Raw genomic sequence first — 25,125 nt, 5'->3', positions numbered from 1 at the left:
TAAGTTCTAGTTGTCAACTAACTAGAATGTGGCCTAGATTTGGATAACATCTCTAGCCCCCCTTTTTTCTTCTTCGGACCTGCTCATTCCTGACTTCTTCCAGTACCTGCTGTATTCCGGACCGTACGGAGACGTTAGATGTCGGCACTTACAGTCCTAACCCCTTGGCTATATAGTGAAAAGCAAATATCGAACTGGTGGCACTGACGAGAATGACCAGCTGCAGATCCAGAGAGACGTGGACACACCGCCCGTCGCACGGCAAAGCCTAACAGGACGACCACCATGAGGACAAAAGGCAAAAGAAGGATCGAGTTGAACTAGACAAAGCAGTGAACAGAATAGACAGATCTGGTAATCCTGCCAAGAGATGGTAATGTACAGAATTTTGTTATAATTTCCCCAATTAGAGTAAAGAAAAAAGGGAAATGTTGTGTAACTGTTGAGTATGGACAATTTATAGAGAACTCTTAGATAATTATCATATTTGATAATGGCCTGTCTTCTCCACTGGATAATTGACCTGAAAAGATCATAGAATTGTGACAATATTTAATATGAGAGATTATCATAACTTAGAGAAATTTAGAATGGATAGTTCAAGACTAGCATGTGGTGCATATTAATGTTTAATCTCATAGATCGAGTTAATGATCATATCAATTTGAGTTTTAGTTGATTTATCTAATGTAATGTGTAGTGATAATGAATTCATCATCACCATGCATATCAAGGATTTAGGCCTAGCATGGTTCCGGCCTTAGAAGTCATCATTGAATCGTTTAAGAGGACGTCCTAGTTTTCTTTTTCCTAATGGCTTGTACTTTAAGGCTTGTTTTGGTAATCTTTCTGTTTTCATTCTTTGAACGTGTTCCATCCATCTATGTTTATATTTTTTAATTTTTTCTATTACTAGTTCTTGGTTTAATTCTTTCATAATATCTTTGTTTCTTTTGTGATCAAATAGGGTATACTTTGCAGTTTTTCTCATCAACTTCATTTCTGCTGTTGTTAATCGTTGTTTGTCTTTTTGTTTTATTGTCCAGATTTCGCTTCCATACATTAAGACTGGTAGGGCTAATGTATTGTATACTTTTAGTCTGGTTTGTTTTTGAACTAGGTTGGATTTAAATATAGAGTTAATTATACCTTATTTTTAAATATTTTGCAATTTTTACTTTTATATCTTTTTCATTTTCATATGTGATCATACATCCTAGGTAGTTAAATGAATTCACCTGTTCTAAGATCTTGTTATTACTATTTTAGTTCTTGCTGGATCTTGTTGTTTAAAGGCCATAGTTTTTGATTTTTCTGTTGATATTATTATTACGGGAGACTCCGGAGAGTCCTTAGACTCATCGAGAGAGGCCCTAAACATCATGTCCACACAACTATTCGACATTCTCACAGTATCTATTATACCTTGCCTTGAACTCATTCACTGTCATAGCACCCACAACAGACTCTGGCAAATTATTCCACTCATTTACCACTCTAAAAGTAAAGAACTCAGCTCTAACACCCTTGCTAACCACACTCTTGCCCAGCTTCCATAGATGAGATGTCCCCTAGTTCTCCCACCACCAGTCCTGATCTCAAAAATATCCTCTGAATTAATCCTATAGAAACCTTTTAGCAATTTGAATGTCTCAATCATATCTCCCCTTTTCTGCCTATCAACTAATTTCTGCAACCCACAAATCTTCAACCTGTTCTCATAAGGTTCATTCCATAGACCTGCTATCATCTTGGTCACTCGCCTCTGGATCCTCTCCACCTCCTCCCCACCAAGAAGAAACCTAGGTGACTAAATCTGGGCACAGTAGCCGAGATGATGTCTTATCAAGGTTTGGTATATAGGTACAATAACTTGCTTGTCTCTGCTCGTCAAAGTATTTTTCAACAACCAAGTGAGTTGATGAGCTGATTTAGCCACTTTTGCAATGTGCCCCCTAAACTTCATCTCCCTATTTACCAACACTCCCAAGTCCCTGGCCTCATCAATCTCATTGGTCTATAAATAATTATCATACCATAATCTTTGGCTATCTCATTTAGATCTAAAATAGCTTTCTGTAGCTTATCTTCAGAATTTGTAATTATTATTTGGTCGTCAGCAAAAAAGGAGAGTGTTTAAGTTCACTGTAGGAGAAAGTTTAATATCTTGATGTAAATTTTTATTTAAGTAAATATTGAATATGATAATGAATTGACTGAGTGTATAATATATCTGATTGTGTAAAATTTAAGATCTCAATAAATATGCTTTGTATTCTAAACCTGACATTGGGGAAGGTAAAATATGATATTCTAGAAGCCACGATTGCAAACTAAGTTAAACATAGCTGAAGTAGAGTATACTGTTAATAAGATTTAGTGTTAGATTCTTCACCTCTGTATAATAGTCTGGGAAGGTCTCCTTGGATAAGAATCCCTTCTATCCTAAGATATTGGCTGGTGCAGCGTATCAAATAAATTTGCCAGTATATGATCAGGAGACAATCTCAGATAGTAATCATTAAGGGTTTGCTCCTAACTAAAAAAAGAACCTTTATCGGTTAAGATATACACGTGAATAATCTAGGAATTGACCAGAATTTTAGATTGCCTTTCTACATAGTGCACGATAGGCAAGGATTGATTTAGATCTTGAGGTTAGTTAAGATAGAAAAAGATATTAAAATCTTAAGTGTAGAAGGGCAATGATAAAATAAAATATAAAGTAGTGACATAACAATATGCTGCACCATCGGCACATCTGTTTAAAGGGATCAAAAGGTGTTTGTATTTGTGACCCCACACCTGGGAATGTGATGGTAGGGGAATTTTTAACAGGAATAAATGCAAAAATATAATATTGATGATATTGCCATTTCGTGGGTTTGCACCACACACGCTCTGAATATTCATCCCTGGTATCCACTCCATAACAAACAGGCTATAGGTATGAATCCCATTGTGGGCATGAATCTTTATGACTGTCTTTAGGTGAAAGATGAATTTCATCACCTGGTGTGAGACCACTTCCCCACTTATTGGAGGCCTAAGGTGGCTTGAAAAAGTTTCATGTTCAGTTTCTAGAGCACAGTTTCCAGACTATGTAAAAATCAATAAAAGTACAAAAAAGTATAAATTGGATAAAAAAAATAAATAAATCATTAGCCCACTCAGTACTAACGTATTACAAGCTTTAACTTTTCTTGTGAGTAGAAATCACAAAAAATTGTCATTTTTTCTTGAATAATATTTAATAATATAAAAGGAATAGTTAAGCAGCTTTTAAGCTGCTTAACTATTCCCTTTAAAAGTTTTCTTGCATATTCGTCTTTTCAATATAATATTTTTATCCTGCTTAAAACTAAGTGATGGTCACTTCTAATTTCAAATTCTCTGTATACTCCTGTGTCCTAAACCGTGAAGATATCACCATCAACGATAACATGGTGAATGAGACTTTTTTCTTGTATCCTTATGTTGAACCATGGTGTCAGTGATGACTAATTCGTGTTCTGAACAGAAATCTAGCAAGCACTTAACATTATTATTAGTGCCCCTTTCTCCAAATTTTTCCAAAACATTCCACATACTTTGGATTTATTTCCTACTTCTGTTTAGATCTCCAACAAGGATCAGCTTTCTTATTTTCTTTCTGTTAGCAACCTTTTCTATGACTCAAAATAATTACTCACCTTCTTCGTCAGTAGAACCTTGGATCATGGACACAAATTTCTTTGTCCAATTTCCTAATTTGAAATTTGCTCATACAACTCTGCTGAAATTGCATGCCAAGGAAGAAGTTTGTCTTCATATTTGGTGTTGAATGCTACTGCTACTCCTTTTTTTTCTTTCTCTGATCACTATTGTCTGAATATAACATCCTATATTTATTTTTTTAGCAGAATCTCGCCTGTTTTAGTCAACTTTGTCTTAGTAACACCAAAAATGTCCAAATGATACTTCTCTAGTTCTTGTTCCAGTTTGATTTCTTTTACACCAATACTTATGGTGATGGTGCCTACCTTCAATTCTTCCAATTCGTTTGTTCCAGTAGCTGACTTTTCACCGTAGTTCCCTGACAAAAATAGCAAGGGCCAAGTTGAACTGGTTGGCTAGCATATACACTCTCCAACTAACAGGTTGCAGTTTTAATCCTGCTTTGGGCAAGGAAGGATGTTTGTGATTGAACTGGGTGAGGAATTTCATCACCTGCCCACTTATTGGAGGCCTGAAGTGGCTTTGTTGAAAAAGTTACATGTTTGGGTCTCTAGAACAAGGTTTCTGGACTGTGTAAAAAATAAATACAAAAAAAAATTATAAAAGAATTAATTTAAAATAAAAAAACTTAGCCCACTCACATTAAAAAAACTGGTAAAAATAAACAAGGGCTCCTGTTTAGTGAAGTTAGCAAGTTGGACACAAATATAATGGTACAGCGCATTTGTTGTACCGTCAAATTTGTGTCTGGTTTACTAACTTTAGTTAACAGGGGGCCTTGTTTAATTTAACCAGTTTTTTTTTTTTAACGAGATTCTCAATGACAAAAAAAAAATGTCTTCTTCAACAGATTATTGGACCATTTTGAGCTAATGCTGTCATCATAAGTTTTCTCCATCTCTCTCTCTCTCTTATAGGCTGCATCTTGAATAGTCTTCATCCCGATGTCTGAGGACTTTCATTACCATGTCCATCCATATTGATTGGGGTCTTCCTGTAGATGTCGTCAATTTTATTAATAATCACTTGTTTGAAAAGTTGATCATTTTCCCTCAAAACATTGCCAAATCACTTATAAGTGACAGAATGTTGAGTCTTTGAAACAGATTTCATAGTTTTTCATGCCTTAATTTATATAGTCCAGTATTATGATTGTAAGAGTCTAAAATCTCTCTCTTTTTTTCTCCCAAATGTAATAAATTTCCTATACCCCTCCCCTTTGTTTACCATGTTTTACAACTGTATGCTAATATACGACATAGTTTCTCTTTGGATTTTCTTGCTAATATTCTGGATTTCAAGAGTTGTAAAATTGCAAAAATATCTACAATTAGTATTTTCAATTCCTCTCCTCTGTTGCTTGATGCATATCATTGTAGCTGTTAATGTTGACTCTTAGATCTTTAAAAAAGTCATCCACTTACTCAAAGATATGATTAATCATAACTAAATTGGATTAATTAAATGAGATGTAAACAGTAGATTTTAGGTATGCTGTGGTTCCCAAATCACTTTGGACAGCACAGTTTCCAACTGAGGAGAAAGTAAAATTTTTTTAATTTTACTAAAAAAAATGGAAACCAGCATTAGGATACAAAGTGATTTGGGCACACAGGTTCCAGTTGAAGAGAGCATCTCAACCCTACTAACTTTATGGAGTTCAAAAGATACTGAATTAACAGCTGTATAAGTGAGTGGTACCATGAACATAAATCCTCCTCAGCTTCTGGAAGAACGGAGGCTGAAGAAGTTATAAATTAAATGTTATGCCACAAAAGAAAAAATTTGAAAAGTCAACCCAAGAAAATAGATCTAATTTTTGCTAAAGATATGAGTATTATCTAAAATAAGAAAAACCAAAATGAGATTTTTTTTTGGAAGGAAAAAAAAAAACGTGTTTGCATTGCAATTTACTAGGTCACCCCAGAGAAGATGACCAGCATGGTAAGGAAGGCAAAATTAGATTATGAAAAGAAATTAGCAGGGCAGGCCAAAGGAAATACCAAAGAGTTGATTTGTTATGTTATTTCAATTTCAGCCTCATTTCTGGCAAAGTCCCAAGAGAGTGGAAGGAGGACAAAATTATTTCTTTGCATAAAGGAAGAGCCAAGTCTGTGGTAGCAAATATTGGCCAATCCGTTCCTCAGGAGCGGTGGTAAAAGTACTGTAAAAGTTGGTCAAAAAGAGAATTCAGGAATGGGTAGATAAGAATATCATAATCTACGAGGAGTGGCATGGCTTTGTGAAGGGTCTGTCGTGTCTTAGTAATTTACTAACTTTTTATAATAGGGTGGCAGTTAAGTTGGATAAAGGGAAAATGGCTACATAATTATGCTGTTGGGTTTTGCAAAGGCATTTGACAGAATACCACATAGAACTCTTATGCAAACCAGAACAAATGGAGATAGATATGACTGGTGATATGGTTACAAGAATGGCTGGTGAAGGAGCAGAATCCAGAAGAAAGCAGGTGACGAGTGGTGTGTGTGTGTGTGCGCGCCACAAAGCTTTGTGCTTGGACCACTGTCATTTAATTTGTACATAAATGATATAGGAAATCTGAAAGGAGATATTCAGCTGTTTGCTGATGATGATGATGCAAAGTTGGGTAGAGTCATAAGTAATCAAAGTGATGCACTGAGCTTGCAGGATGATATAAATAGGCTGACAGTATGGGCAAAACATAATGGATGTCAATTTAATGGAAAAGTGTCAAGTTATACATTTTGGGATAAAATGATACAAGCTGTATACCACATTGAGGGAACTATACTAAATGAAATTGATGAAACCAGGGATTTGGATGTAGTAGATAGAGAGTTGAAGTTTAGAGGGCATATTTCTAAAGGTAGCCAGCTAGGGCAGCTCCCAGGATTACTCAGTTATTGAAGAACACACTAACAAACAGAGATAAGGGAGTTATCAGTTCTCGCTTTATAAAGCCCTGATATGACCACATCTGGATTTGGTGGGGGATGAGGAGATGGTAGAAAGGATCCAGAGGTGAGTAACCAAGATCATGAGTGGCCTGTGGAATGCTCCCTATGAGAACAGACTGGAATTTATCGGCTGCAAAAGTTGGCTGATGGGCAAAAAAGAGAGGGATACGGTTAAAACAAGTTATTTAAAGAATTTTACAGAATTAATACAAAGGAAATATTTCAGCACACCCATTCTTACCCAATTTCCAGAGGTCATCCCTGGAAATTGGGTAAGAATGTGGTTAGTAAGGATGTAATGACTAAATTTTTCACTTGGAGAGTGATGAATGAAATGGGTAGCTAGGGTAAGTTGTGAGTGCTTTGTCTGTGGTTGGACAGTACGCATTCATGATGCGCTGCATGATGTCATCCATGGGTTTCCCTTAAACAACTTAGAAACCATATCAAAATTAAATCATAAGTTAAGAAGATTTTAATTTTTTTAGAGTATCAGATAATAAATAATATATCACAGCATTTATTGAAAATATTTTAAAAAAACGCAAATAAAAAAACTGAATCATATAACTCTGCCTAAATGTATAATTACATTAACAATGCCCTTCTTAGTTGTTGTCTTTCTTTGTCTTCATTTGGTTCATCTGCTTTGCATGGTATAACATCAGCTTCTGTGTATCTATACATCAAGGTCAAGGTATAATAACAAAAATAACAATCATCCCATACATTTTAATAACATTTGAATTTGATAGGCCCAGCACTATCAAGCATTCAGAATGCTTGTTAGTGCTGGCCTATCATAATCTTGTACACATCAGGAAATATTGAATTAGTTCCTGTTGTGAGAGTAGGAAAAAGTCCTCTAAAAATGCAAAGTATTTCAATGGGCATACTAATTAAATTAGTTTTAACAGTTATTCTACAGTTATTTTTCCACTCATTTTTGTGGGTGGAGACTTTTTTCCCCTCCAGGAGGGTGAGGAGTCTCCATCCACACAACTGGCTAACTCACCTTTAATTGAAAAACTCTCATAAAAGTTCTTTGCATCATAGGCAGGATCTGAACACAGGTCTTTACAACTAAAGAGCTCCATCAAAACTAACTTTATGGAGACAAAATTTTTAAATTATATGGATTCATATAAATAAAGTATTTCAAGTTTTTTTTATTTCCTTTTTTTTAATATCTTTTTGACAAGAAGCAAAGATACTTATTGTTAGCTCTCACAATATAAAACTGCACATACACAGAAAAAAAGATTTGACTTAAAAATATCTCAAGATTGTGCTCTTACTGTTGAAAAATATTTAATATTACAAAAGTTAAGTATTAAACTACACCTAGGCTTACTGCTACTTAAACTATTTAAATGGGTTTTAAAACATGATAATAGTTTAAAGCAGTGTTACATTTCACACACACATGTAACAGTTGTTATATGTGTATGAACTCAGAGAACAGCTGAAGTTATATTTGGCTTCTAAGGACCAATTTTGAACATTTTATCAGCAATAATGTGTAGTTGGGAAAACTTGCATTTCTGGCAGACATTTTCTGACATCTGAATGAATTAAATACAAAGATGCAGAGTAGAAATGAATCTCTGCTGTCCATTACAGATAAGCTTTGTGGCTTCTGAATGAAATGTTCCCACTTGCAGCAGCTGATCAAGCAGGTGGAGATTTGATTATGAACATTGGCCAGCATCTGGCCAATGTTCATAAGATATTCTTCATCAAAGGTTTACTGCTTACTTTCCTGACACTGATGTTGCATGATATGATTAGGTGAGAAATCCATTCATCCAGTCCACTGTAGTCACTGAATTGGACCTAACTATCTAAGAACACTTGACTGAGCTAAGCATGCATTACACATTGGTGAGGACATTTATAGATAATGCTGTTTCAATTCTGCTACCATTTGCCATGACTTACTTCTACAAGTCAGGCTTTTCTAGCCTCACTCAAATTTAAACCAAATTTCAGTCAGTGGAACATGAATTAAGAGCATTTGTCCAATATTCCTCCACAAATAAAGACTATACCTCCAAGCAGGCACACATCTCACATTGAAAACAAATCACTTGCATCAGTAGTGCACTCAGGATTTAACTTTGGGGGGGGGGGGGTTGAGTAGACTGTTTGAGAATACACTCAACGAATCGCACACGACCTATAACTGAACATCTGTGATGATCGCTTTCATAAGTAGTATAGAAATAGAAGGCACGACATAAATTAAAAAAATGAATTTTAATTAGAAAAAGATTTTTGAAAATTTTTCTAGTGTCTTTTCCTTCTTCTTTGGAGTGGGCCAGGGGCCCTTGCCCTGGACATAGTGAGGCAGTGGCGTAGCTCGGGGGGGGGATCCGCCCCGAGCGGCACTTTACACGCAAAACAATTTTATTTTTTGACAATTCTATTTATGTTAACTTAGTAATTTTATTACTTAATAATTAGTTTTCAACAACTATACTTACAACTAAAATAAACATAGTGTTTTAATTTCTTTACCTATGTCATTTTGATTTTTTGTAGTATTTTTGGTGTGTATTGAGAAGGGTGGCAAACTCAGGGACCGCCCTGGGCAGGAAAAGCTCTAGATACGCCACTGTAGTGGGGTGGAGTCTAGGAGAGTGGAGTACCTCAGCGTTTGATACTAGGGCCACTACTCTTCAATGACGTAGGGAAAGATTTAAGAGGGAATATTCAGTTGTTTGCTGATGATGGAAAGCTGGGGAGAGCAATAGTTGATAAAGTGATGTCGATATCCTGCAGGATGATTTAAATAAATTGGCAATTATGGGCAAAGGATAATGATTGTCAAATTAATGTTGTAAAATGTGAGGTTATGTACTTCAGATTGAAAAGGTTGCATATGGTGTGTTATATTGATGGTATTGGTTTGGGAAATTGATGAGGCTATGGACTTGGGGATAATGGTGGACAAAGAGTTAAATTCAGAGCGTAAATTGCAAAAGTTGGTAAAATAGCTCAATGAATTACTTGAATGTTGAAAAACACACTAACAATTAAAGATAAAGAAGTTATTATTCCTTTTTATAAAGCTATGATTTGGCCATATCTTGACTACTGTACACAGATTTGGTCACCTGGGTTCTCGGGGAGCAGGAGGTGGTTGAAATGATTCAGAGACGAATGACAAAGACAAATCTGTGGAATACTCCCCACAAGGATAAGCTGAAGGTTTGTGGGTTAGAAAGTTTAGTTGATAGGTAGTAAAGGGAGGGCATGATAGAAACTTTTAAGATAGTGAAGGGGTTTTATAAAATTGATGCAAGTGAAATTCTTCGACATATGACAAATAGTCCGAGAACTAGGGGGCCATCTGTGGAAGTTGTGTGAGAGTGTGGTTAGTAGAGGTGTGTGTGGACCAGATTTTTTGCATAGCGAGTGGTAAGTGAGCAGAATATTAGTAAAATTGGTTGCGAGTTCCCTGATGGTGAATGGTTTCAAGAAGAGGTATGATACGATTTGTGTGTATGATGGTTGATTTGGGTCTCCTGCGATGAGTCTTTGGACTCTATAGAGATGCCGTAAAATAATAATAATATACAGTTTTGCTAAGATTTGCAAATTGAAATAATCAATGCCAGAAACTCCTGCTTATTCGGTATAGTACACCCACAGATTTGAGACCCTTCGACAATTCTGCACATGTTACAAAAAGGAGAATCGATTCTGATTACAGGGTAATCAATCCATCTTCTGGGATGAGTTTCTTTATTGTTACAGGTTAGAAAATTTAGCTTTTCTTTTACGAACATTGTAGTTTTTAAAGTGGTAACTATTTTGCTTGTATGACAGTTGGAAAAATGTATGTAGAGTATTAATAAAATTAAAAAAGGTATAGCATAAAACAAAAATTTAACGAAATTTATTTTTAAGAAAGTTTGGTATAAAATAAAAATAATTATACAGAAAAAACAGAAATTTTTTCAAATGAACATAGATATTCTAAACTTACAGTTGAGAGAACTGAGATACTTCAATGTCCTAAACCAATTAATTATTTATGACTTGTTGTGACTCTTAACAAACCCATGCAAAAAAAAAAAAAGGTTGGAAAAAAAATACCATTATCAAATCCTTTTAATCTTCATAGTCATCTGAGTCGGTGTCCGAATCATCATCACTTTCACTTAAATTGATCATCAAAGGTTCACATAATTCTTCGATAATTCCGGCTCTGTCCCAATATATATTTTCCAATGAGGTGACATGAGAGCAATATTTTCACAAGTTTGAACTGTAATACTTGCAATCGCCTGTTCTGAAAGCTTAAAAAGTTTCAACATATCAATATCCCCAGTTACGTTGTGATGGCGAACAGTTGGCACCTGACCATGTAAAATTTGTGAATAGTTCTTATAACGTCTACATCAAAATCATTCAAAGCTACATTTTCAATGGTTTTCTTTCTCTGGCGCTTTTTTTTTTTTTTTTTCATAGGAGATTTAAATTTTGACTTATCTTCATCTTTTGATTCCCTACGAATTCTTTTAATAGTCAACTCTGATATGCCTGCAATTGCACTTGCACATTTTATGACTTGAGAAAGGGGAATAAGGAGACTGCCTTCTAATGATTCTTTTTTGCAGAATGTTAGCACATTATTCAATATTCTTTTGCAAGAGTTACTGAAAGGTTTACACCAGAACTTGTTGACTGTACTGGATCCATCATACAAATTAATAATAAAAAAAATAATGCAAAAAAGCAACAATAATCAAGCTACTACTAGTACAGTGACAGACAAGAAAGCACGCGATTTCGCATGTTGGCAACCAATTCGTACATCATTTCTTTCTCCCCTTCAGCACGAATCGACTATTCTTGGCACCAAACCAAGCGAAGCTCTACAAAGTGTGGGCGTACTATAACTCTTTCATATTTTCTCATTCTGTACCTGTCACTATTCAAATCATTTGTAACTACTAAATTCACTAAATCTTTCACTTTCTTTGTGCATTCTATCAGCATTACTGACATCATTAAACACCCAAAGAAGTAAAATTATAAATGCAATTTTTTGAAAATTATGGAGACAACTGCCGTGTTCGAATAAAAACTTTAGCTTAATATAACTAAAATCTACATTCGACGTTTTGACCTTTATGTCAAGGTCATCATCTAGAGCATACAACTATACACAGAAAACAAGCTACACCACAATCACACTGGTTTGTTAAAGATACTGACCAACTGCTACAACAATTGTTGGCCTGACCTCTGGTGAAAAAAAAATTATACATAAACGCTAGAGTCCTATTATTAGTGTTATCTGTTGGTTGTAGAAATACATTGGGTGTAACAACAAGTATCTATCTATATACATATATTAACATCATGATTATACTTGTACATTTCAGCCAGTTGGTATGGAATGGTTTCTAATACTAGTTGAAGATTGGTTAGAGTCCTGACTTATGTTGGATCTTATGTATTAGGTAGGCTGAATGTGTGCTATCAAGATCCTTGGAATTTTCATGCCATCTTTGTTGTTGATATTTGGGTGGTTTATCAGGATTTCACAGGCTTCCTTAAATTTCCTTTCATATCGGGTTTTTGTGTGGTGTAAAGAGTGGGTGCTTTTCCAGTTGATTTGGTGTAAGGTGTTGAGTGCGTGGCCTGAGAGGCCAACTTCACCATAATGGTTATATTTAATGTGTTCTTTCTTGCATATAGGGATTGTCCGTCCTGTTTCACCAATGTACGGTAAGTTACAGGTGCAGCGGATGCAATAGACTCCAGGATGTGCTAATGGGAGGAGAGGATCCTTAGAGGAGTTGAATATGGTTTTAAGTTTAGTGGGTGGTTTAAAGGTGGCATTGAGGTTATAATGTTGTAGGATTCTGTTGATTTTTTCTGATAACCCTTTAATGTATGGGATGGCTATGGTTTTACTGTAATCTAGATTTGTTTTTGTTGTTGTTTTATGGAGTATTTTATTAATAGTATTTTTGTTATAGCCATTATTTATGAATGTGTCACTGATGATTTTTAGTTCTTGTTTCAGGGCTTCTTGATTAGAGCAAATTGGTGTAGCTCTGTTTGTAACGGTGTTAATGGCTCCATATTTTTGTGATGGGTGGTGGTATGAGTTAGTATGTATTGGCCAGTGTGTGTCGGTTTTCGGTAGACCATGAAGGATAGACTGCCTGAAGGAAGACGTGCGACTAGTGTGTCTAGGAACGGGAGTGAATTTTGATTTTCGATTTCGATGGTAAATTGTATGCGTTCGTGTTGTTTGTTCAGGTGGTTTAAGGAATGTGTTTAGCATTTGTCGCCCATGCGGCCAGATCGCGACACGTCGTCAATGTATCTAAGCCAGACAGTCGGTCTTAGTTGGCAACACTCAAGGAGTTGGTAGGTCATTCCCCCCCCCCCCACACACACACATAAAAAACACACAACACTTTATAAACAAAATTAAGAACATAACACTCGACAAAGACGACTTATTAGTCAGTTTCAATGTTTCTGCCCTTTTCACTAATGTCCCCATCAATGACAATTCTCCTACTACAGAACAAATTTCTGCTCGACATTACGGTCCTCTTTGCCCACATACTACAGTCTGGTTACTTCGTGTGGCAAAACAAGTTTTACCTACAAAAAGAAGGTACAGCCATGGACTCACCGCTATCCCCCCCAATCGCTAACTTCTACATGGAAACCTTTGAGCAAAGGGCTCTTGATTCCGCTAAGACCGACTGTCTGGCTTAGATAAGTTAACGACGTGTTCACGATCTGGCCGCACGGTCAACAAACGCTAAACACATTCCTTAGCCACGTGAACAAACAACACGAACGCATACAATTTACCATCAAAATTGAAATTCGCTCCCGTTCCTAGACACACTAGTCACACGTCTTCCTTCAGGCAGTCTATCCTTCACGGTCTACCAAAAACCGACACACACACTAGCCAATACATACATGCTAACTCATACCACCACCCATCACAAAAATATGGAGTCGCTAACACCCTTAAAACAGAGCTACAACAATTTGCTCTAATCAACAAGCCCTGAAACAAGAACTAAAAATCATCAGCAACACATTTATAAATTAAAAACTAAAATTTACTTTCAAAATGAATGTATGATGACTACTTCCATGTAATTATGCATAATGATTTACTTTTATATTTTATATATATTCTGTTCCTTAAGATTGCTTTTAATTGTACCTGCTCTGTATCTATACAATAAATAAATAAATTTCAGAATAAATGTCAGTTTTCTAAAATATCTCTGAGCATATGATGTATGTATACTATTTTTTCTTAGAAATGTTCTATATTCATCATAAAATATCATTACCAGAATCACTTAAGTAATTCTAGAAATAATATTTTATGATGAATTCTTTCTCTTACCTATTGATTTTTAAAAGAAAAAAATGTTCTATATGGGTTACAGTTGCCACTTCTCAACTTAGTAACTGTCTGAATGATATGTATACTACAAACTGAAATACACACACACACACACACACACACACACACACACACACACACACACACACACACACACACACACACACACACACACACACAGAGAGAGAGAGAGAGAGAGAGATCACAGAATAATTCTATGATTTATTTTTAAAATCAAACTACTATTTATGTATTATTATTATTATTAAGAAAGACCTCCAGGGAGTGAGGGACTCATCGAGGGAGGCCACATACTATATGCACCAGCTGTCATACTTATTCTTGAATTCATTCACACCGCTTGCACTTGCAACATCCAATGGCAATCCATTCCAATCATGCACCATCCTCTGAGAGAAAAATCTAGCCCTCCCCCCCCCCTCCTAGCGGCCTTCATTCTCAGCTTCCAAGGATGCCCTCTCATCATTTCCCCACTCTCCATAAATTGAAATCCTGTATGACCCTTTCAGAAGTTTGCAAGTCTCAACCATATCACCCCTCTTTCTCTTGTTTGCTAGTGTCTGCAGCCTACAAATTCTCAATCTGTCTTCATAATCAGTATTTCTCAATCCTGATATCATTTTTAACACTCTTTTGTACTCTCTCCAATATATCAGAATCACAACAGAAACCAGGAGACTAGACCTGTGCACAATAGTCCATATGAGGTCTTATCAAAGCCTTGTAAAGAGACAAAATGACATCCTTATCTTTACATGTGAACATTCGTTCCAGCATTGCAATTATCTTTTGAGTTGTATTTGCAATCTTTGCCACATGGACCCTGAACTTCAACTTCCTATCTATTAACACTCCAAGATCTCTAGCCTCATCAGTATCTTCTAGCCTAATCCCACTAATATAATACAACATTGGATATTTAATCATGCCAAAGTGAATGACTTTACATTTAATGACATTGAACTGACACTCATTTTCCCATGCCCACAATTCCAGCCTATTCAAATCATTCTGCAAGTATTGTATGGTGCAAAAGAGATTTGATTGGAGATAAAATCAAACACTGAGTTTAATTCATATAATATTTGTCTAATAATCCTGAATGTAGAAAACACACACACACACATATATATATATATATATATATATATATATATATAGAGAGAGAGAGAGAGAGAGAGAGAAAATTCTACATATATATATAAAACAGAAAAATTTAAATAACTGAAAACTGAATTTCATAATGGAACAACAAAAAATGAAGGATACTGAGGCTGTCCATAAGTAGCAGTATCATCACCATCTACATTAAGATCTTGATCATCATTGTCGTCATCATCATCATCATCTCCCTGATTAGTATGCCTTCCAACTTGAAAGCCTGATGCTAAAAAAGAAGAAAAACTAGAAATTGAGGGATTTTGATACTTTTAAAAAAATTAAATGGATATGTACAGGACCTACTGAATAATGGTTTTATTAATTCACTATTTAATTATTAATGAAAAATAAGACCTTTAGGTTTGTAACATCATAACCTTATTTGAAGAAAAGATACTAAATATCCATAGTTTATTTTATACTTGTAGCAAGTTTTTTCACTGAATTGGAAAGTATACTATTCTCAACAAGAAATTATATTCTTATTTTCATTCTAATTTTAACCATGCATAATCAGAACAAGTTTGTGCATGAAATATCTTCATGCACAAACTACAATTTGGATATTGGTGTGTGTGTGTGTGTGTGTGTGTGTGTGTGTGTGTAGAGAGAGCGAAACAGAGAGCAGCTGCCTTCACATTAAGATGCTCTCTGTATCACATAATACAGAGTACACACTTCTTTCAACATGTAATTCAATGAATTACAGTTAGCCACAACCCAAACTTCAACATTTGATAAAGCCAATCTGTTCAAAAACTTGCTCCAAGAATTTCAAAGAGACGGATGTTTCCTGTCTATCACTAAGGAGGAGGAGAACTAAAGTTCTCCTTGATAGCTCTGAACTGTCTTATCTGAAATTATCATATCTTATTGTCACTGCCTTCCTAAAAATGCTAATATAAGATCATAGCAAAGTGACAGCTCCTGAATCTAGGATACATTGGAAAAGATATCCAAAGTGTTAAATAAATATAATCTTCATACTACTTTTAAATGACACAACAAACTAGTATTCCTTATTTTGACTGCTAACCTTTCTTACAACCAGGAATGTAAAAAATACTTTAGACTATCAACTTAGCCTATTATGGACAACACTAACTGTATCTATCTAGAACAGTGTTTTTCAAACTTTTCCTACGATGGAACACTTCACAAATCCTGAAATTTTAATGGAACACCTAAGAATGTAAAGCTAAGCGCACACTATCACTGAAGTAGGCTGTATCACATCACAAAAAATGCGACAGCGCATACTACAGGGATGCTGGGCTGCAGTGCATCACATTAACCTTGTTTGTGACTGCATGTTTCCTAGAATAGATACCCCATACTTCACTCGTGCTCGGAGGTGTCAACAACCGCAAGTGCGTCATTGTCAAGGCCAGCAGATGCTGGCCTTAATAACACAATCCGCATGCAAAGTGAGGAGCACCTGATTTTCAAACCTGTTTGATGTGTTGTAGTATTTAAAACCATTCCAAGTTCATATCAAATTGAGTAGGGGATGCCAGGCCATACAAATAGTTGAAAGGGGGCACTGGGCAAAAAAAAAGGCTTTTCACTTTCTGTAGAACACTGGGGGTTCTGCATCAGAAAGTGAATAAGTGTTCCATGAAAAATACAGTTTGGGAAACCCTGATCTAGAAGAACATAATACATGTGCTACCATCATTATGTCAAGTTAGAGCTAGCAGACTATGCCTTGGATAGTTCCTCTTCAAACAGGAATAAATGGAAGAAAAGCACAGTGCTACAGAAACCATTATAAAAGACAGTTACATCAGCAGTGAAAGTACTTTCTAATTCTCAACAAGTATGGCTGCATTATTTCACACAAACATTGCAAGATACATATTTTAAGATAACCTTCATCCAAAACAATCCAAAAACACTACATTACTTGATATGGTAATGCCTTGCATTCTATGATACGTGTTTTGTGCTCTATGAAAGCTACTTTTGAATTTAATGAAATATCAGCAGTATACTAATTATCACATTTATTTTGCTGAGTGGTTATTTCATGTTCACTAGAAACAACACAAAAGTTAGCAGCTGAATTACACATATAATAAAGAAGTAACATTTGCAATACATTGTAAAAAGAACAAGAATAATACAAATTAAGACAATAAAAAGCCCAAACTATAGGAAAATAGATAGGAATAGAAACTTTCAGCTGCATTCTTGGAGGACCTATAGAACAAGTAAAACATTTTAGCTATTAAGACAGTTTTTAGTGAATATGGCAAATTAAATATGGAAATAGACAAGAGAATAAACAAAGCCAGTATTTGCAGGGAACCTGATGAATAAATTTAGATGGAATAAGAGAGAAATTAGTCTAAACACTAAACTAGCAGTAAACAAGACAGTGTTCAAACCAATCTTATTTTATGGATATGAGAATTGAGTTGGCAATAAAGCACCTGATCAAAGATTAGAGCTATAGATATGAGAGTTCTGAGAAAAAATTAGGAGCTAACAGATGACATCAGTGGCAGAATCATTAAAAATGAGGATATTAGGAGGAAGGAGCTTGACATTGTTAGCATTCAAGAATGTGGAGCAATGCTCATCTATAGTGTATGGTCACTTAAACAGAATGGGAGAGGAAAGGTTAGCAAAACAGACGATTGATTCCAAGATGGGGGGAAAAAAAAAAAAAAGACTCAGAGGAAGACCAAGGTTTATGTGGATTGATTTAGTGAGAAATGCTTTAGAAGACCAAAATGTTAGATACGACAATACTGGAGTGCTCGACACTTCTGCGCATGTCAACAGGAGGAGAATCCATTTCCATAATAGGGTAATCAGTCCGTATTGTGGGATGAGTTGTTTATTATTACACGTTGGAAAATTAACTTCTCTTTTATATCATTGTAGTTAACTATGTTGCTTGTATAACAGTTGGAAAATTTTACCTATGAAGCACGTGATTTTGCGTGTTGGCAACCAATTCGTACGTCCTTCATTTCTTTCTCCCCTTCAGCATGAATAGACTATTCTTGGCAAGTCGCCAAGCAGAGATCTACAAACTGTGGGTGAACTATAACAGACTAATTGGAGGAAAATTGTTGATAGGAGATTAGTCGTAATGTAATCTTAATCATGTAGTACTGTCATTGTAGCCTGTATACACTCCTTGAAAGTAAATATCAGGAAATTGATAATGAATTATTTGTGTCTGTGCCCCCCCCCCATAAGAGGGTCGTGTTAGGAAAGAGGTAAAGGAACTTTGAGGACAGCCAACAAAGAAAAAAACAAAACGGAAAACTAATTCTTGCTGGAGAACTTAAAATCAGTAAGAAATTAATCTCAGAAAACAGAAGCGAGAAACTTGAATCTGGGACTAAACATAGCATCAGCCACTTCCAGTTCCAAATAAGCAAGGTGGGATGGTGGTGTTTCACAATGCATTTCCTTCCATTAGTAACCTAAAATGGAGAATGGAGAGGGCAATCTCATTAGCCAATGTCATTTCTCACATACAAGCAGCAAAATGTATTTAGGAGCTTAGGTATTGGTTTAATCTCATCTTCAGGTTTAATGGAATGAAAACAACAGAAACGAAATAAGTAAACATGTGTTTAATAGTTTCAATATTCTGTCAGGGACATTCTTCTTCTTCTTGTGCCTTATCCCATCTATTTGGGATCATCCTTTTAGATGATGTGACTTTATGTATGCGATCCCAACTGACTTGTCACAGAGCCTGATGTTGAAGGGGATGAAGGTATTTTTTGTCTGTAGAGGTGTGTGTAGAGGAGATGTCAGTTCTGAGGAATAAAAAACCCTTGTTTTCCAGAGGGGGAGGGATCATCCACCTTTGTATTAGACCGGCTAACTCACCTTTAGTTGAAAGAGATCAGATAAAGGTTCCTCGTGTCATGGATGGGAATCGAACCCAGGTCTTTTCGACCAAAAGGATTTGTCTATACCAACTGAGCTAGAGAGGCTCTTCTGACAGGGACATAATATATAAAAACTATAATAACAGCACAAAACATACAAACAATAAATGGAATACTAAAAGTCTAAATTACTAAGATGGGGCAATGTCTATGGGTGCTGGTCCAAGGTTTTGTATAAAATCAAATGAAAGAATACTACTATGCTTCACCACAACAATACAAACTTATAAAGCTTTTTTTTTTTTTTTTTTTTTTTTTAAAGGAATTAGCAGGCTTAAAAAAAAAATTAAAAAAAAAAGTGATTGTGTGAAACTTCCAAAGATTTTTGAAACAGTAATTCTCAGATCTCACATCCAACAGCCGAGGCTAGGTGCCAGCACTTCTGTTTTGTACATCTTTTTTTAGATGCACAAAAGAGACATTTAGAAGTACAAAATGGATTTAGAAAAGGATGATCATGTATAGATCTTTTGTCTAAAATTAATAATAGAGAAAAAGAAGAAAATACAATTTATAAACACATATTACATTTATTGACTTTGAAAAAGTATTTGATAAAGTTAAAAAAAAAAGTATTTTATTTAACATATTAAAAAAAAAACAAATACAAAATAATATACCAAAAGCTATCATAAGTATTCAATATATATGAAAATCAAGTACAAATAAGATTAAATTATGAACTATCATATCTGAGAGAGATAAACCAGGGAGTCTGACCTCTTTCAGCAACTCTTTTTAATATTTATCTAAATTAAATAATAATAATAAAATGCAATAGAAATTTCCATCAAGGTATTAAACTTTCTCCTACTATAAACTTAAAATACTCTCCTTTTTGCTGATGATCAAATAATAATTACAAATTCTGAGGATAACTTACAAAAAGATATCTTAAATGTAAATGAAATAGCCAAAAATTATGAAATGATAATATCAATAGAAAAATTAAAAATGGCCTTTAAAGACAAGACCCAATAAGAACTAGTAATAGATAACAAGATTTTAGAACAGGTGAATTCATTTAACTACCTATGATGTATGATTACATATGAAAATGAAAAAGATATAAACCTAAAAATTGTGAAATATTTAAAAATAACAGGTGTAATTAACTCTATATTTAAATCTAACCTAGTTTAAAAACAAGCCAGACTAAAAGTATACAATACATTAGCCCTACCAGTCCTATTGTAAAGAAGTGAAATCTGAATAATAAAACAAAAAAACAAAGATTAATATCAGATGAAATGAAGTTTATGAGAAAAACTGCAAAATATACTCTATTCAATTACAGAAAAAATGAAGATATTATGAAAGAATTAAACCAGGAATCAGAAATAGAAAAATTTAAAAATATAAACATAAATAAATGAAATATGTTCAAAGAATGAAAACAGAAAGATTACCAAAACAAGCCTTAAATTACAAACTAGGACATCTTTTAAAGAGATTCAACAATGACTTCTAAGACTAGAACAGGTCACTCTAGCCTCAATTTTTGAAAAGCATGATGATGATGACTCCTCTTCAACTTTAGGCTTCTAATCTAACATCCTCCACTTTTGTTTGCATGTTATTACAATTCTTAAATTTTATCACAGTTGATATCTCTGGGAGAGAGATGAGATATTGGAACTATTAAATGTTTTAATATTTCCCTGTGCTATTTCATTCCATCACACTAGAATACAGGTTTATCATTATATTATTGCTATACTTGGTTCAATAATATTTGTAGCATGTTCTTTTTACTATGTAAAAAAAAGCATATTAAGCCTGACAAGAAGTAATCTTCTTACCTAACTGAGTAAATCCTACTATTTTTCATGTAGTGAGCAAAGGATGATGAAATGCATTCAAAGAGGATGGTAAGGGCAATGTGAATTTAAGGTATCACAATCTACAGTAATCTCAGGTATAATGACACTACTATAATTGACCTCTTTCAATGAGTCATTTAACTCCACAAAGTCCATAATCAAATAAGTGAAACACAAAACTGTTGGACATTGTGTTTATTTTAAGAATGTATTTCCCAGCCAGAAAATTATAAAACCATAGGTTTTAAAGAAGGTAATAAAACAATGCTTTCCAGCTGAAAATGGATACTACATTACAGAAGCTTTATTTATTTTTATTGTTGGTTCCCACCCACAAAAAGTTATTAGTAAACCTATAATGCATTTGTGCAGTGGGTGGACTAAGGATTCCCCCATCCTTTTTTTTTTCCAATCAATTTTATATATATTTTTGTAATTTTTTAAAATTTTTAGAGAGTCCAGAAACCCTGCTCTAGAGACCAAACATGGAACTTTTTTAAGCCGCATCAGGCCTCCAATAAGTGGGGTGGTGGTCTCACCAGGCAATGAAATTCATCTCCCACCTAAAAACAATCACAAACATCAATATTATCCATATATATATATAAAAAATTTTTGCAAAATGCTGATTTTTCTTAAACTGTTAAAAAGCTCAAATGTATGTAAAAGGAAACAGATAATGAAGCTTAAGTAAAAAATATATGGAATTTCTTACTGGAAAATCCTCCTTCAAATAAAGTAGTTGCACGTATTCTTGTCTGTCCAGCCCATTCATATTCTTCAAATGATTCTTCTCCATCAACATCAACATTTTCATCTTCAGAGTCACAATCTTCTCTCTAAGACAAGTGCACTTTAGAAGCTATAGATAAATTATATAAACAAAACCAACCAAAATACAGAACACTTCAAAAAAATTGTGATTTCATAAGTCTGTATTTATTCACAGAATTGATCTATAGTAGTGTACTTGATTTTTAATTATTATATGTCACCAAGTTGTGTCAATGATTATCAATATGTTAAATAGAAATGTAAGTCCTGATATCACCAAGTCCATTTGAAAATATCAGCTGATATTTTCAAATGGACATGGCTGAGTATGGCATCAATCATTGTCATAATACTTTTTTTCCCCCCTCAGTGTTTCCAAATCATGTATCCTATAAGAAATTTTATAGAAATCTGAAAGGAAATGTTCCAAAAGAAGTCCAGCCAATGAAAATATTAGACTAAGTTCCCTCCCATCAACCAATTCAAAAAAAATCTGAAATTCAGAGTTTAATAATAATTAGAGAGGCTGCAAAGTTCTCCAATTATATTAAGATATCAACATTTCTATATCCAAACAACAAAACAGGATTCTCCAGCTAAAAGATAGGTGTCTTAAAATCCATATGAAGATGTCATATGAACATAGTATTCTTTGTTCATGTGAAACTTTATATGGAATTTTTTGAACTCCAAATTTGGCAAATACATGACTCATGTATTTGCCAAATTTGTATTTATCACTCACACAAAACTATCTCACAGAAGTAAAATGTATCCTTTAAAAATTATCATCATTAAGTTTTCTATTTTTTAACCCAATTGAACACTTAATTATTATTTTATTAATGGGGGATTTGATTCTTATATCCACATCTAAAATTACACTGTGCTGATTGAAACTCTTCATGAACCATAAAAAGGACTGAATTTTTGCTAGATGCACCATGCTGATGTTGCCTCATAATTTTAATTTACATTGTTATTATATTCTCACAAAGATGATAGAGAAACCTTAAGGCACTAATCAAAAGTATCAAAGCAAATCTTCACTACTGCAAGTCAGTTATTCTGTGAATATAAATACATAAATTTCTAAATTGCAGTTATTTGTGGATTATGAGTATTATAGGGTAAAATTATATTTTACTCTATAATACTTAACAATAAAAAAAAAGCATTCATTCATTTAGCCACACAGTAAAGAAACTATACCATATCCGTTTGATTTTTAAAATTCTTTATACTACAACATAATACACCTAACCTTCGATTTATGTAGTACTTGAATTACATGGTTGAAAAAATGCAAACGTTTTTTTCACAATATATTTTCAGCTTAATGTGTGTGTGTGAGAAGTTATGCAGCTGCCTTATACCCCATGGTTGTGGGTTCTGTACCCATTGGTAGCATACAATTATTGAGTCAGTTATGCCAGTTGTCACTTGATTGTTACCATACACAGAGATATCAATCTACCAGACCATGCATGCAATTTGAAGATGCTATAATTAAGCTGTCAATTAATATATTCTATATAATGTGAATTTAAATGATCTATTTATTATAATAATATAACTGGTCCACTAGCTAATTTAAATAAGGAGATAACTGTTCAAAACATAGCTATATATACTGTATCTTTAATAATAAATTATTTAAATAAAAGTATTTGTTTAATGGCATGTTTTATTATCCTTAAATTTTTGTGGTTTATCTATACATAAAAATAAGGTGTTAAATTTATTTTAAAATATGTAAATATTGAATTGAGTGTTATGGAACTTAACATTTTCTATACAAATGTCAGTCTTGATTTACAAAGTACTTTTGCAGAATCATTCTATCGTGAAAACTGAGGATTAGGGTTCAGTATACAGGAAAAAAATGTAAGAGTTTTATACTTTGATAATAAAACAAATTATGATCTGTTGTAAAACACAGAACATTCAACTATGTTACTGCAGAAACACTTTAAATTGTACTTAAAAGGACTGTCCTATCATGGTGCCCTTCCACACAAGAGGTTGCAAAACCTATAGCATACGTGTGGGCAAGTGGCCAAGAAGTTAACATGGAATGTTACCAGAATAAGTTTAAATAAGAGTTACAAACAAATCAGTCTAACCACCAAGTGGATGACGTGTGCTATTTTGTGTTATGGCTTAGACATGTTAGATACATTCCTGGTGTATTTAAACAATAAAAAAAAAGCATTCATTCATTTAGCCACACAGTAAAGAAACTATACCATATCCATTTGATTTTTAAAATTCTTTATACTACAACATAATACACCTAACCTTCGATTTATGTAGTACTTGAATTACATGGTTGAAAAAATGCAAACGTTTTTTTCACAATATATCAATACATCAAGAAATATACTTCACAATAGGAAAATAAACAACTGTTTTTTCTTCCTGGACTTCTACCAGAAACCTTCCACATAGCCTTTTAAAGAATGTGGAGATTAGCCAGGGATTCTGACCTAATGCCCAATTCTCACTTCCTCATAGTGCACCCTGTTAGGTCTGCCTGGATACCGAACAAAAAAGGATGGGCTGGCAATTTGAGTTTTAGCTATCCAAACTGTACTCTTATTGACTTAAACCAAAAACATGATCTAATTTCATGCCAGCTAGGGTGTCATTCAGACAAACTGGACCACTGCGTTTTCATCAGAAAACAATGACAAACAGTGAAAAGTCAGCTACTAGAACAAACTACAACTCAACTTCAGCAGAATTCAAGAGAGAGAACCTTCAATAGATGAAGTATTATTATTATTCAGGCCTCCATGGAGTCAAAAGACTCATCATGGGAGGTCCTTTCTAAGAAACACAAAGTCTATCATACCACTCCTTAAACGCATTGACTGTTCTCGCCCCCACCACTCCATCAGGCAATGCATTCCATGGTTCAACCACCCTCCATGCAAAGAAACCACTCCTCACCCTCTTTCTCAAAGTTTCCTTTCGTAACTTCCAGGGATGGCCCTTGTCATGACTCTTTCACGCTGTTCAACCAAGCGAAAGAACTCCTCAGTGTCAATCCTGTAATCACCTCTCAACAGTTTAAAAATCTCAATCATATCACCTCTCATTCTATCCAAACTCTGCAGTCCACACTCCCTCAGCCGATCCTCATAACTAACATTGTACAGTCCTGAAACCATCTTTGTTATCCACCTTTGTACCCTTTCCACAGGTAATTTATCCCCTTCAAATCCTGGGGATAATTCTGGGGACCAGATCTGAGAACAATAGTCTAAGTGTGATCTGATCAGAGTCTTATACAACGGAATGATAACTCTTATCTCTGCAGGTCAATGTCCTTCTCATTATTGCAGCAATCCTCT

The 25,125-nt window shown here is 34.4% G+C and overlaps 1 protein-coding gene across 3 annotated transcripts in view; it reads right to left on the bottom strand.

Moving 5' to 3' along the window:
* LOC150098622 (E3 ubiquitin-protein ligase Rnf220-like) overlaps window positions 1-25,125 on the bottom strand; it is a 163,884-nt gene that overhangs the window by 33,331 nt on the left and 105,428 nt on the right. For all 3 annotated transcript variants that reach the window (XM_090405192.1, XM_090405193.1, XM_090405191.1), the window contains exons 8-10: window positions 21,708-21,831; window positions 15,358-15,475; window positions 7,249-7,335 (exon numbers count right to left, since the gene is read on the bottom strand). In XM_090405192.1, coding sequence (XP_090261318.1) covers window positions 7,249-7,335; window positions 15,358-15,475; window positions 21,708-21,831 — 329 coding nt within the window. The remainder of the gene's footprint in view (window positions 1-7,248; window positions 7,336-15,357; window positions 15,476-21,707; window positions 21,832-25,125) is intronic.

This window comes from Typopeltis vanoorti, chromosome 15 (genome assembly GCF_054136105.1).
Source record: "Typopeltis vanoorti isolate ZY-2024b chromosome 15, IOZ_Tvanoo_1.0, whole genome shotgun sequence".
Classification (NCBI taxonomy): domain Eukaryota; kingdom Metazoa; phylum Arthropoda; class Arachnida; order Uropygi; family Thelyphonidae; genus Typopeltis; species Typopeltis vanoorti.
This window is presented reverse-complemented; position numbering and strand designations above follow the sequence as displayed.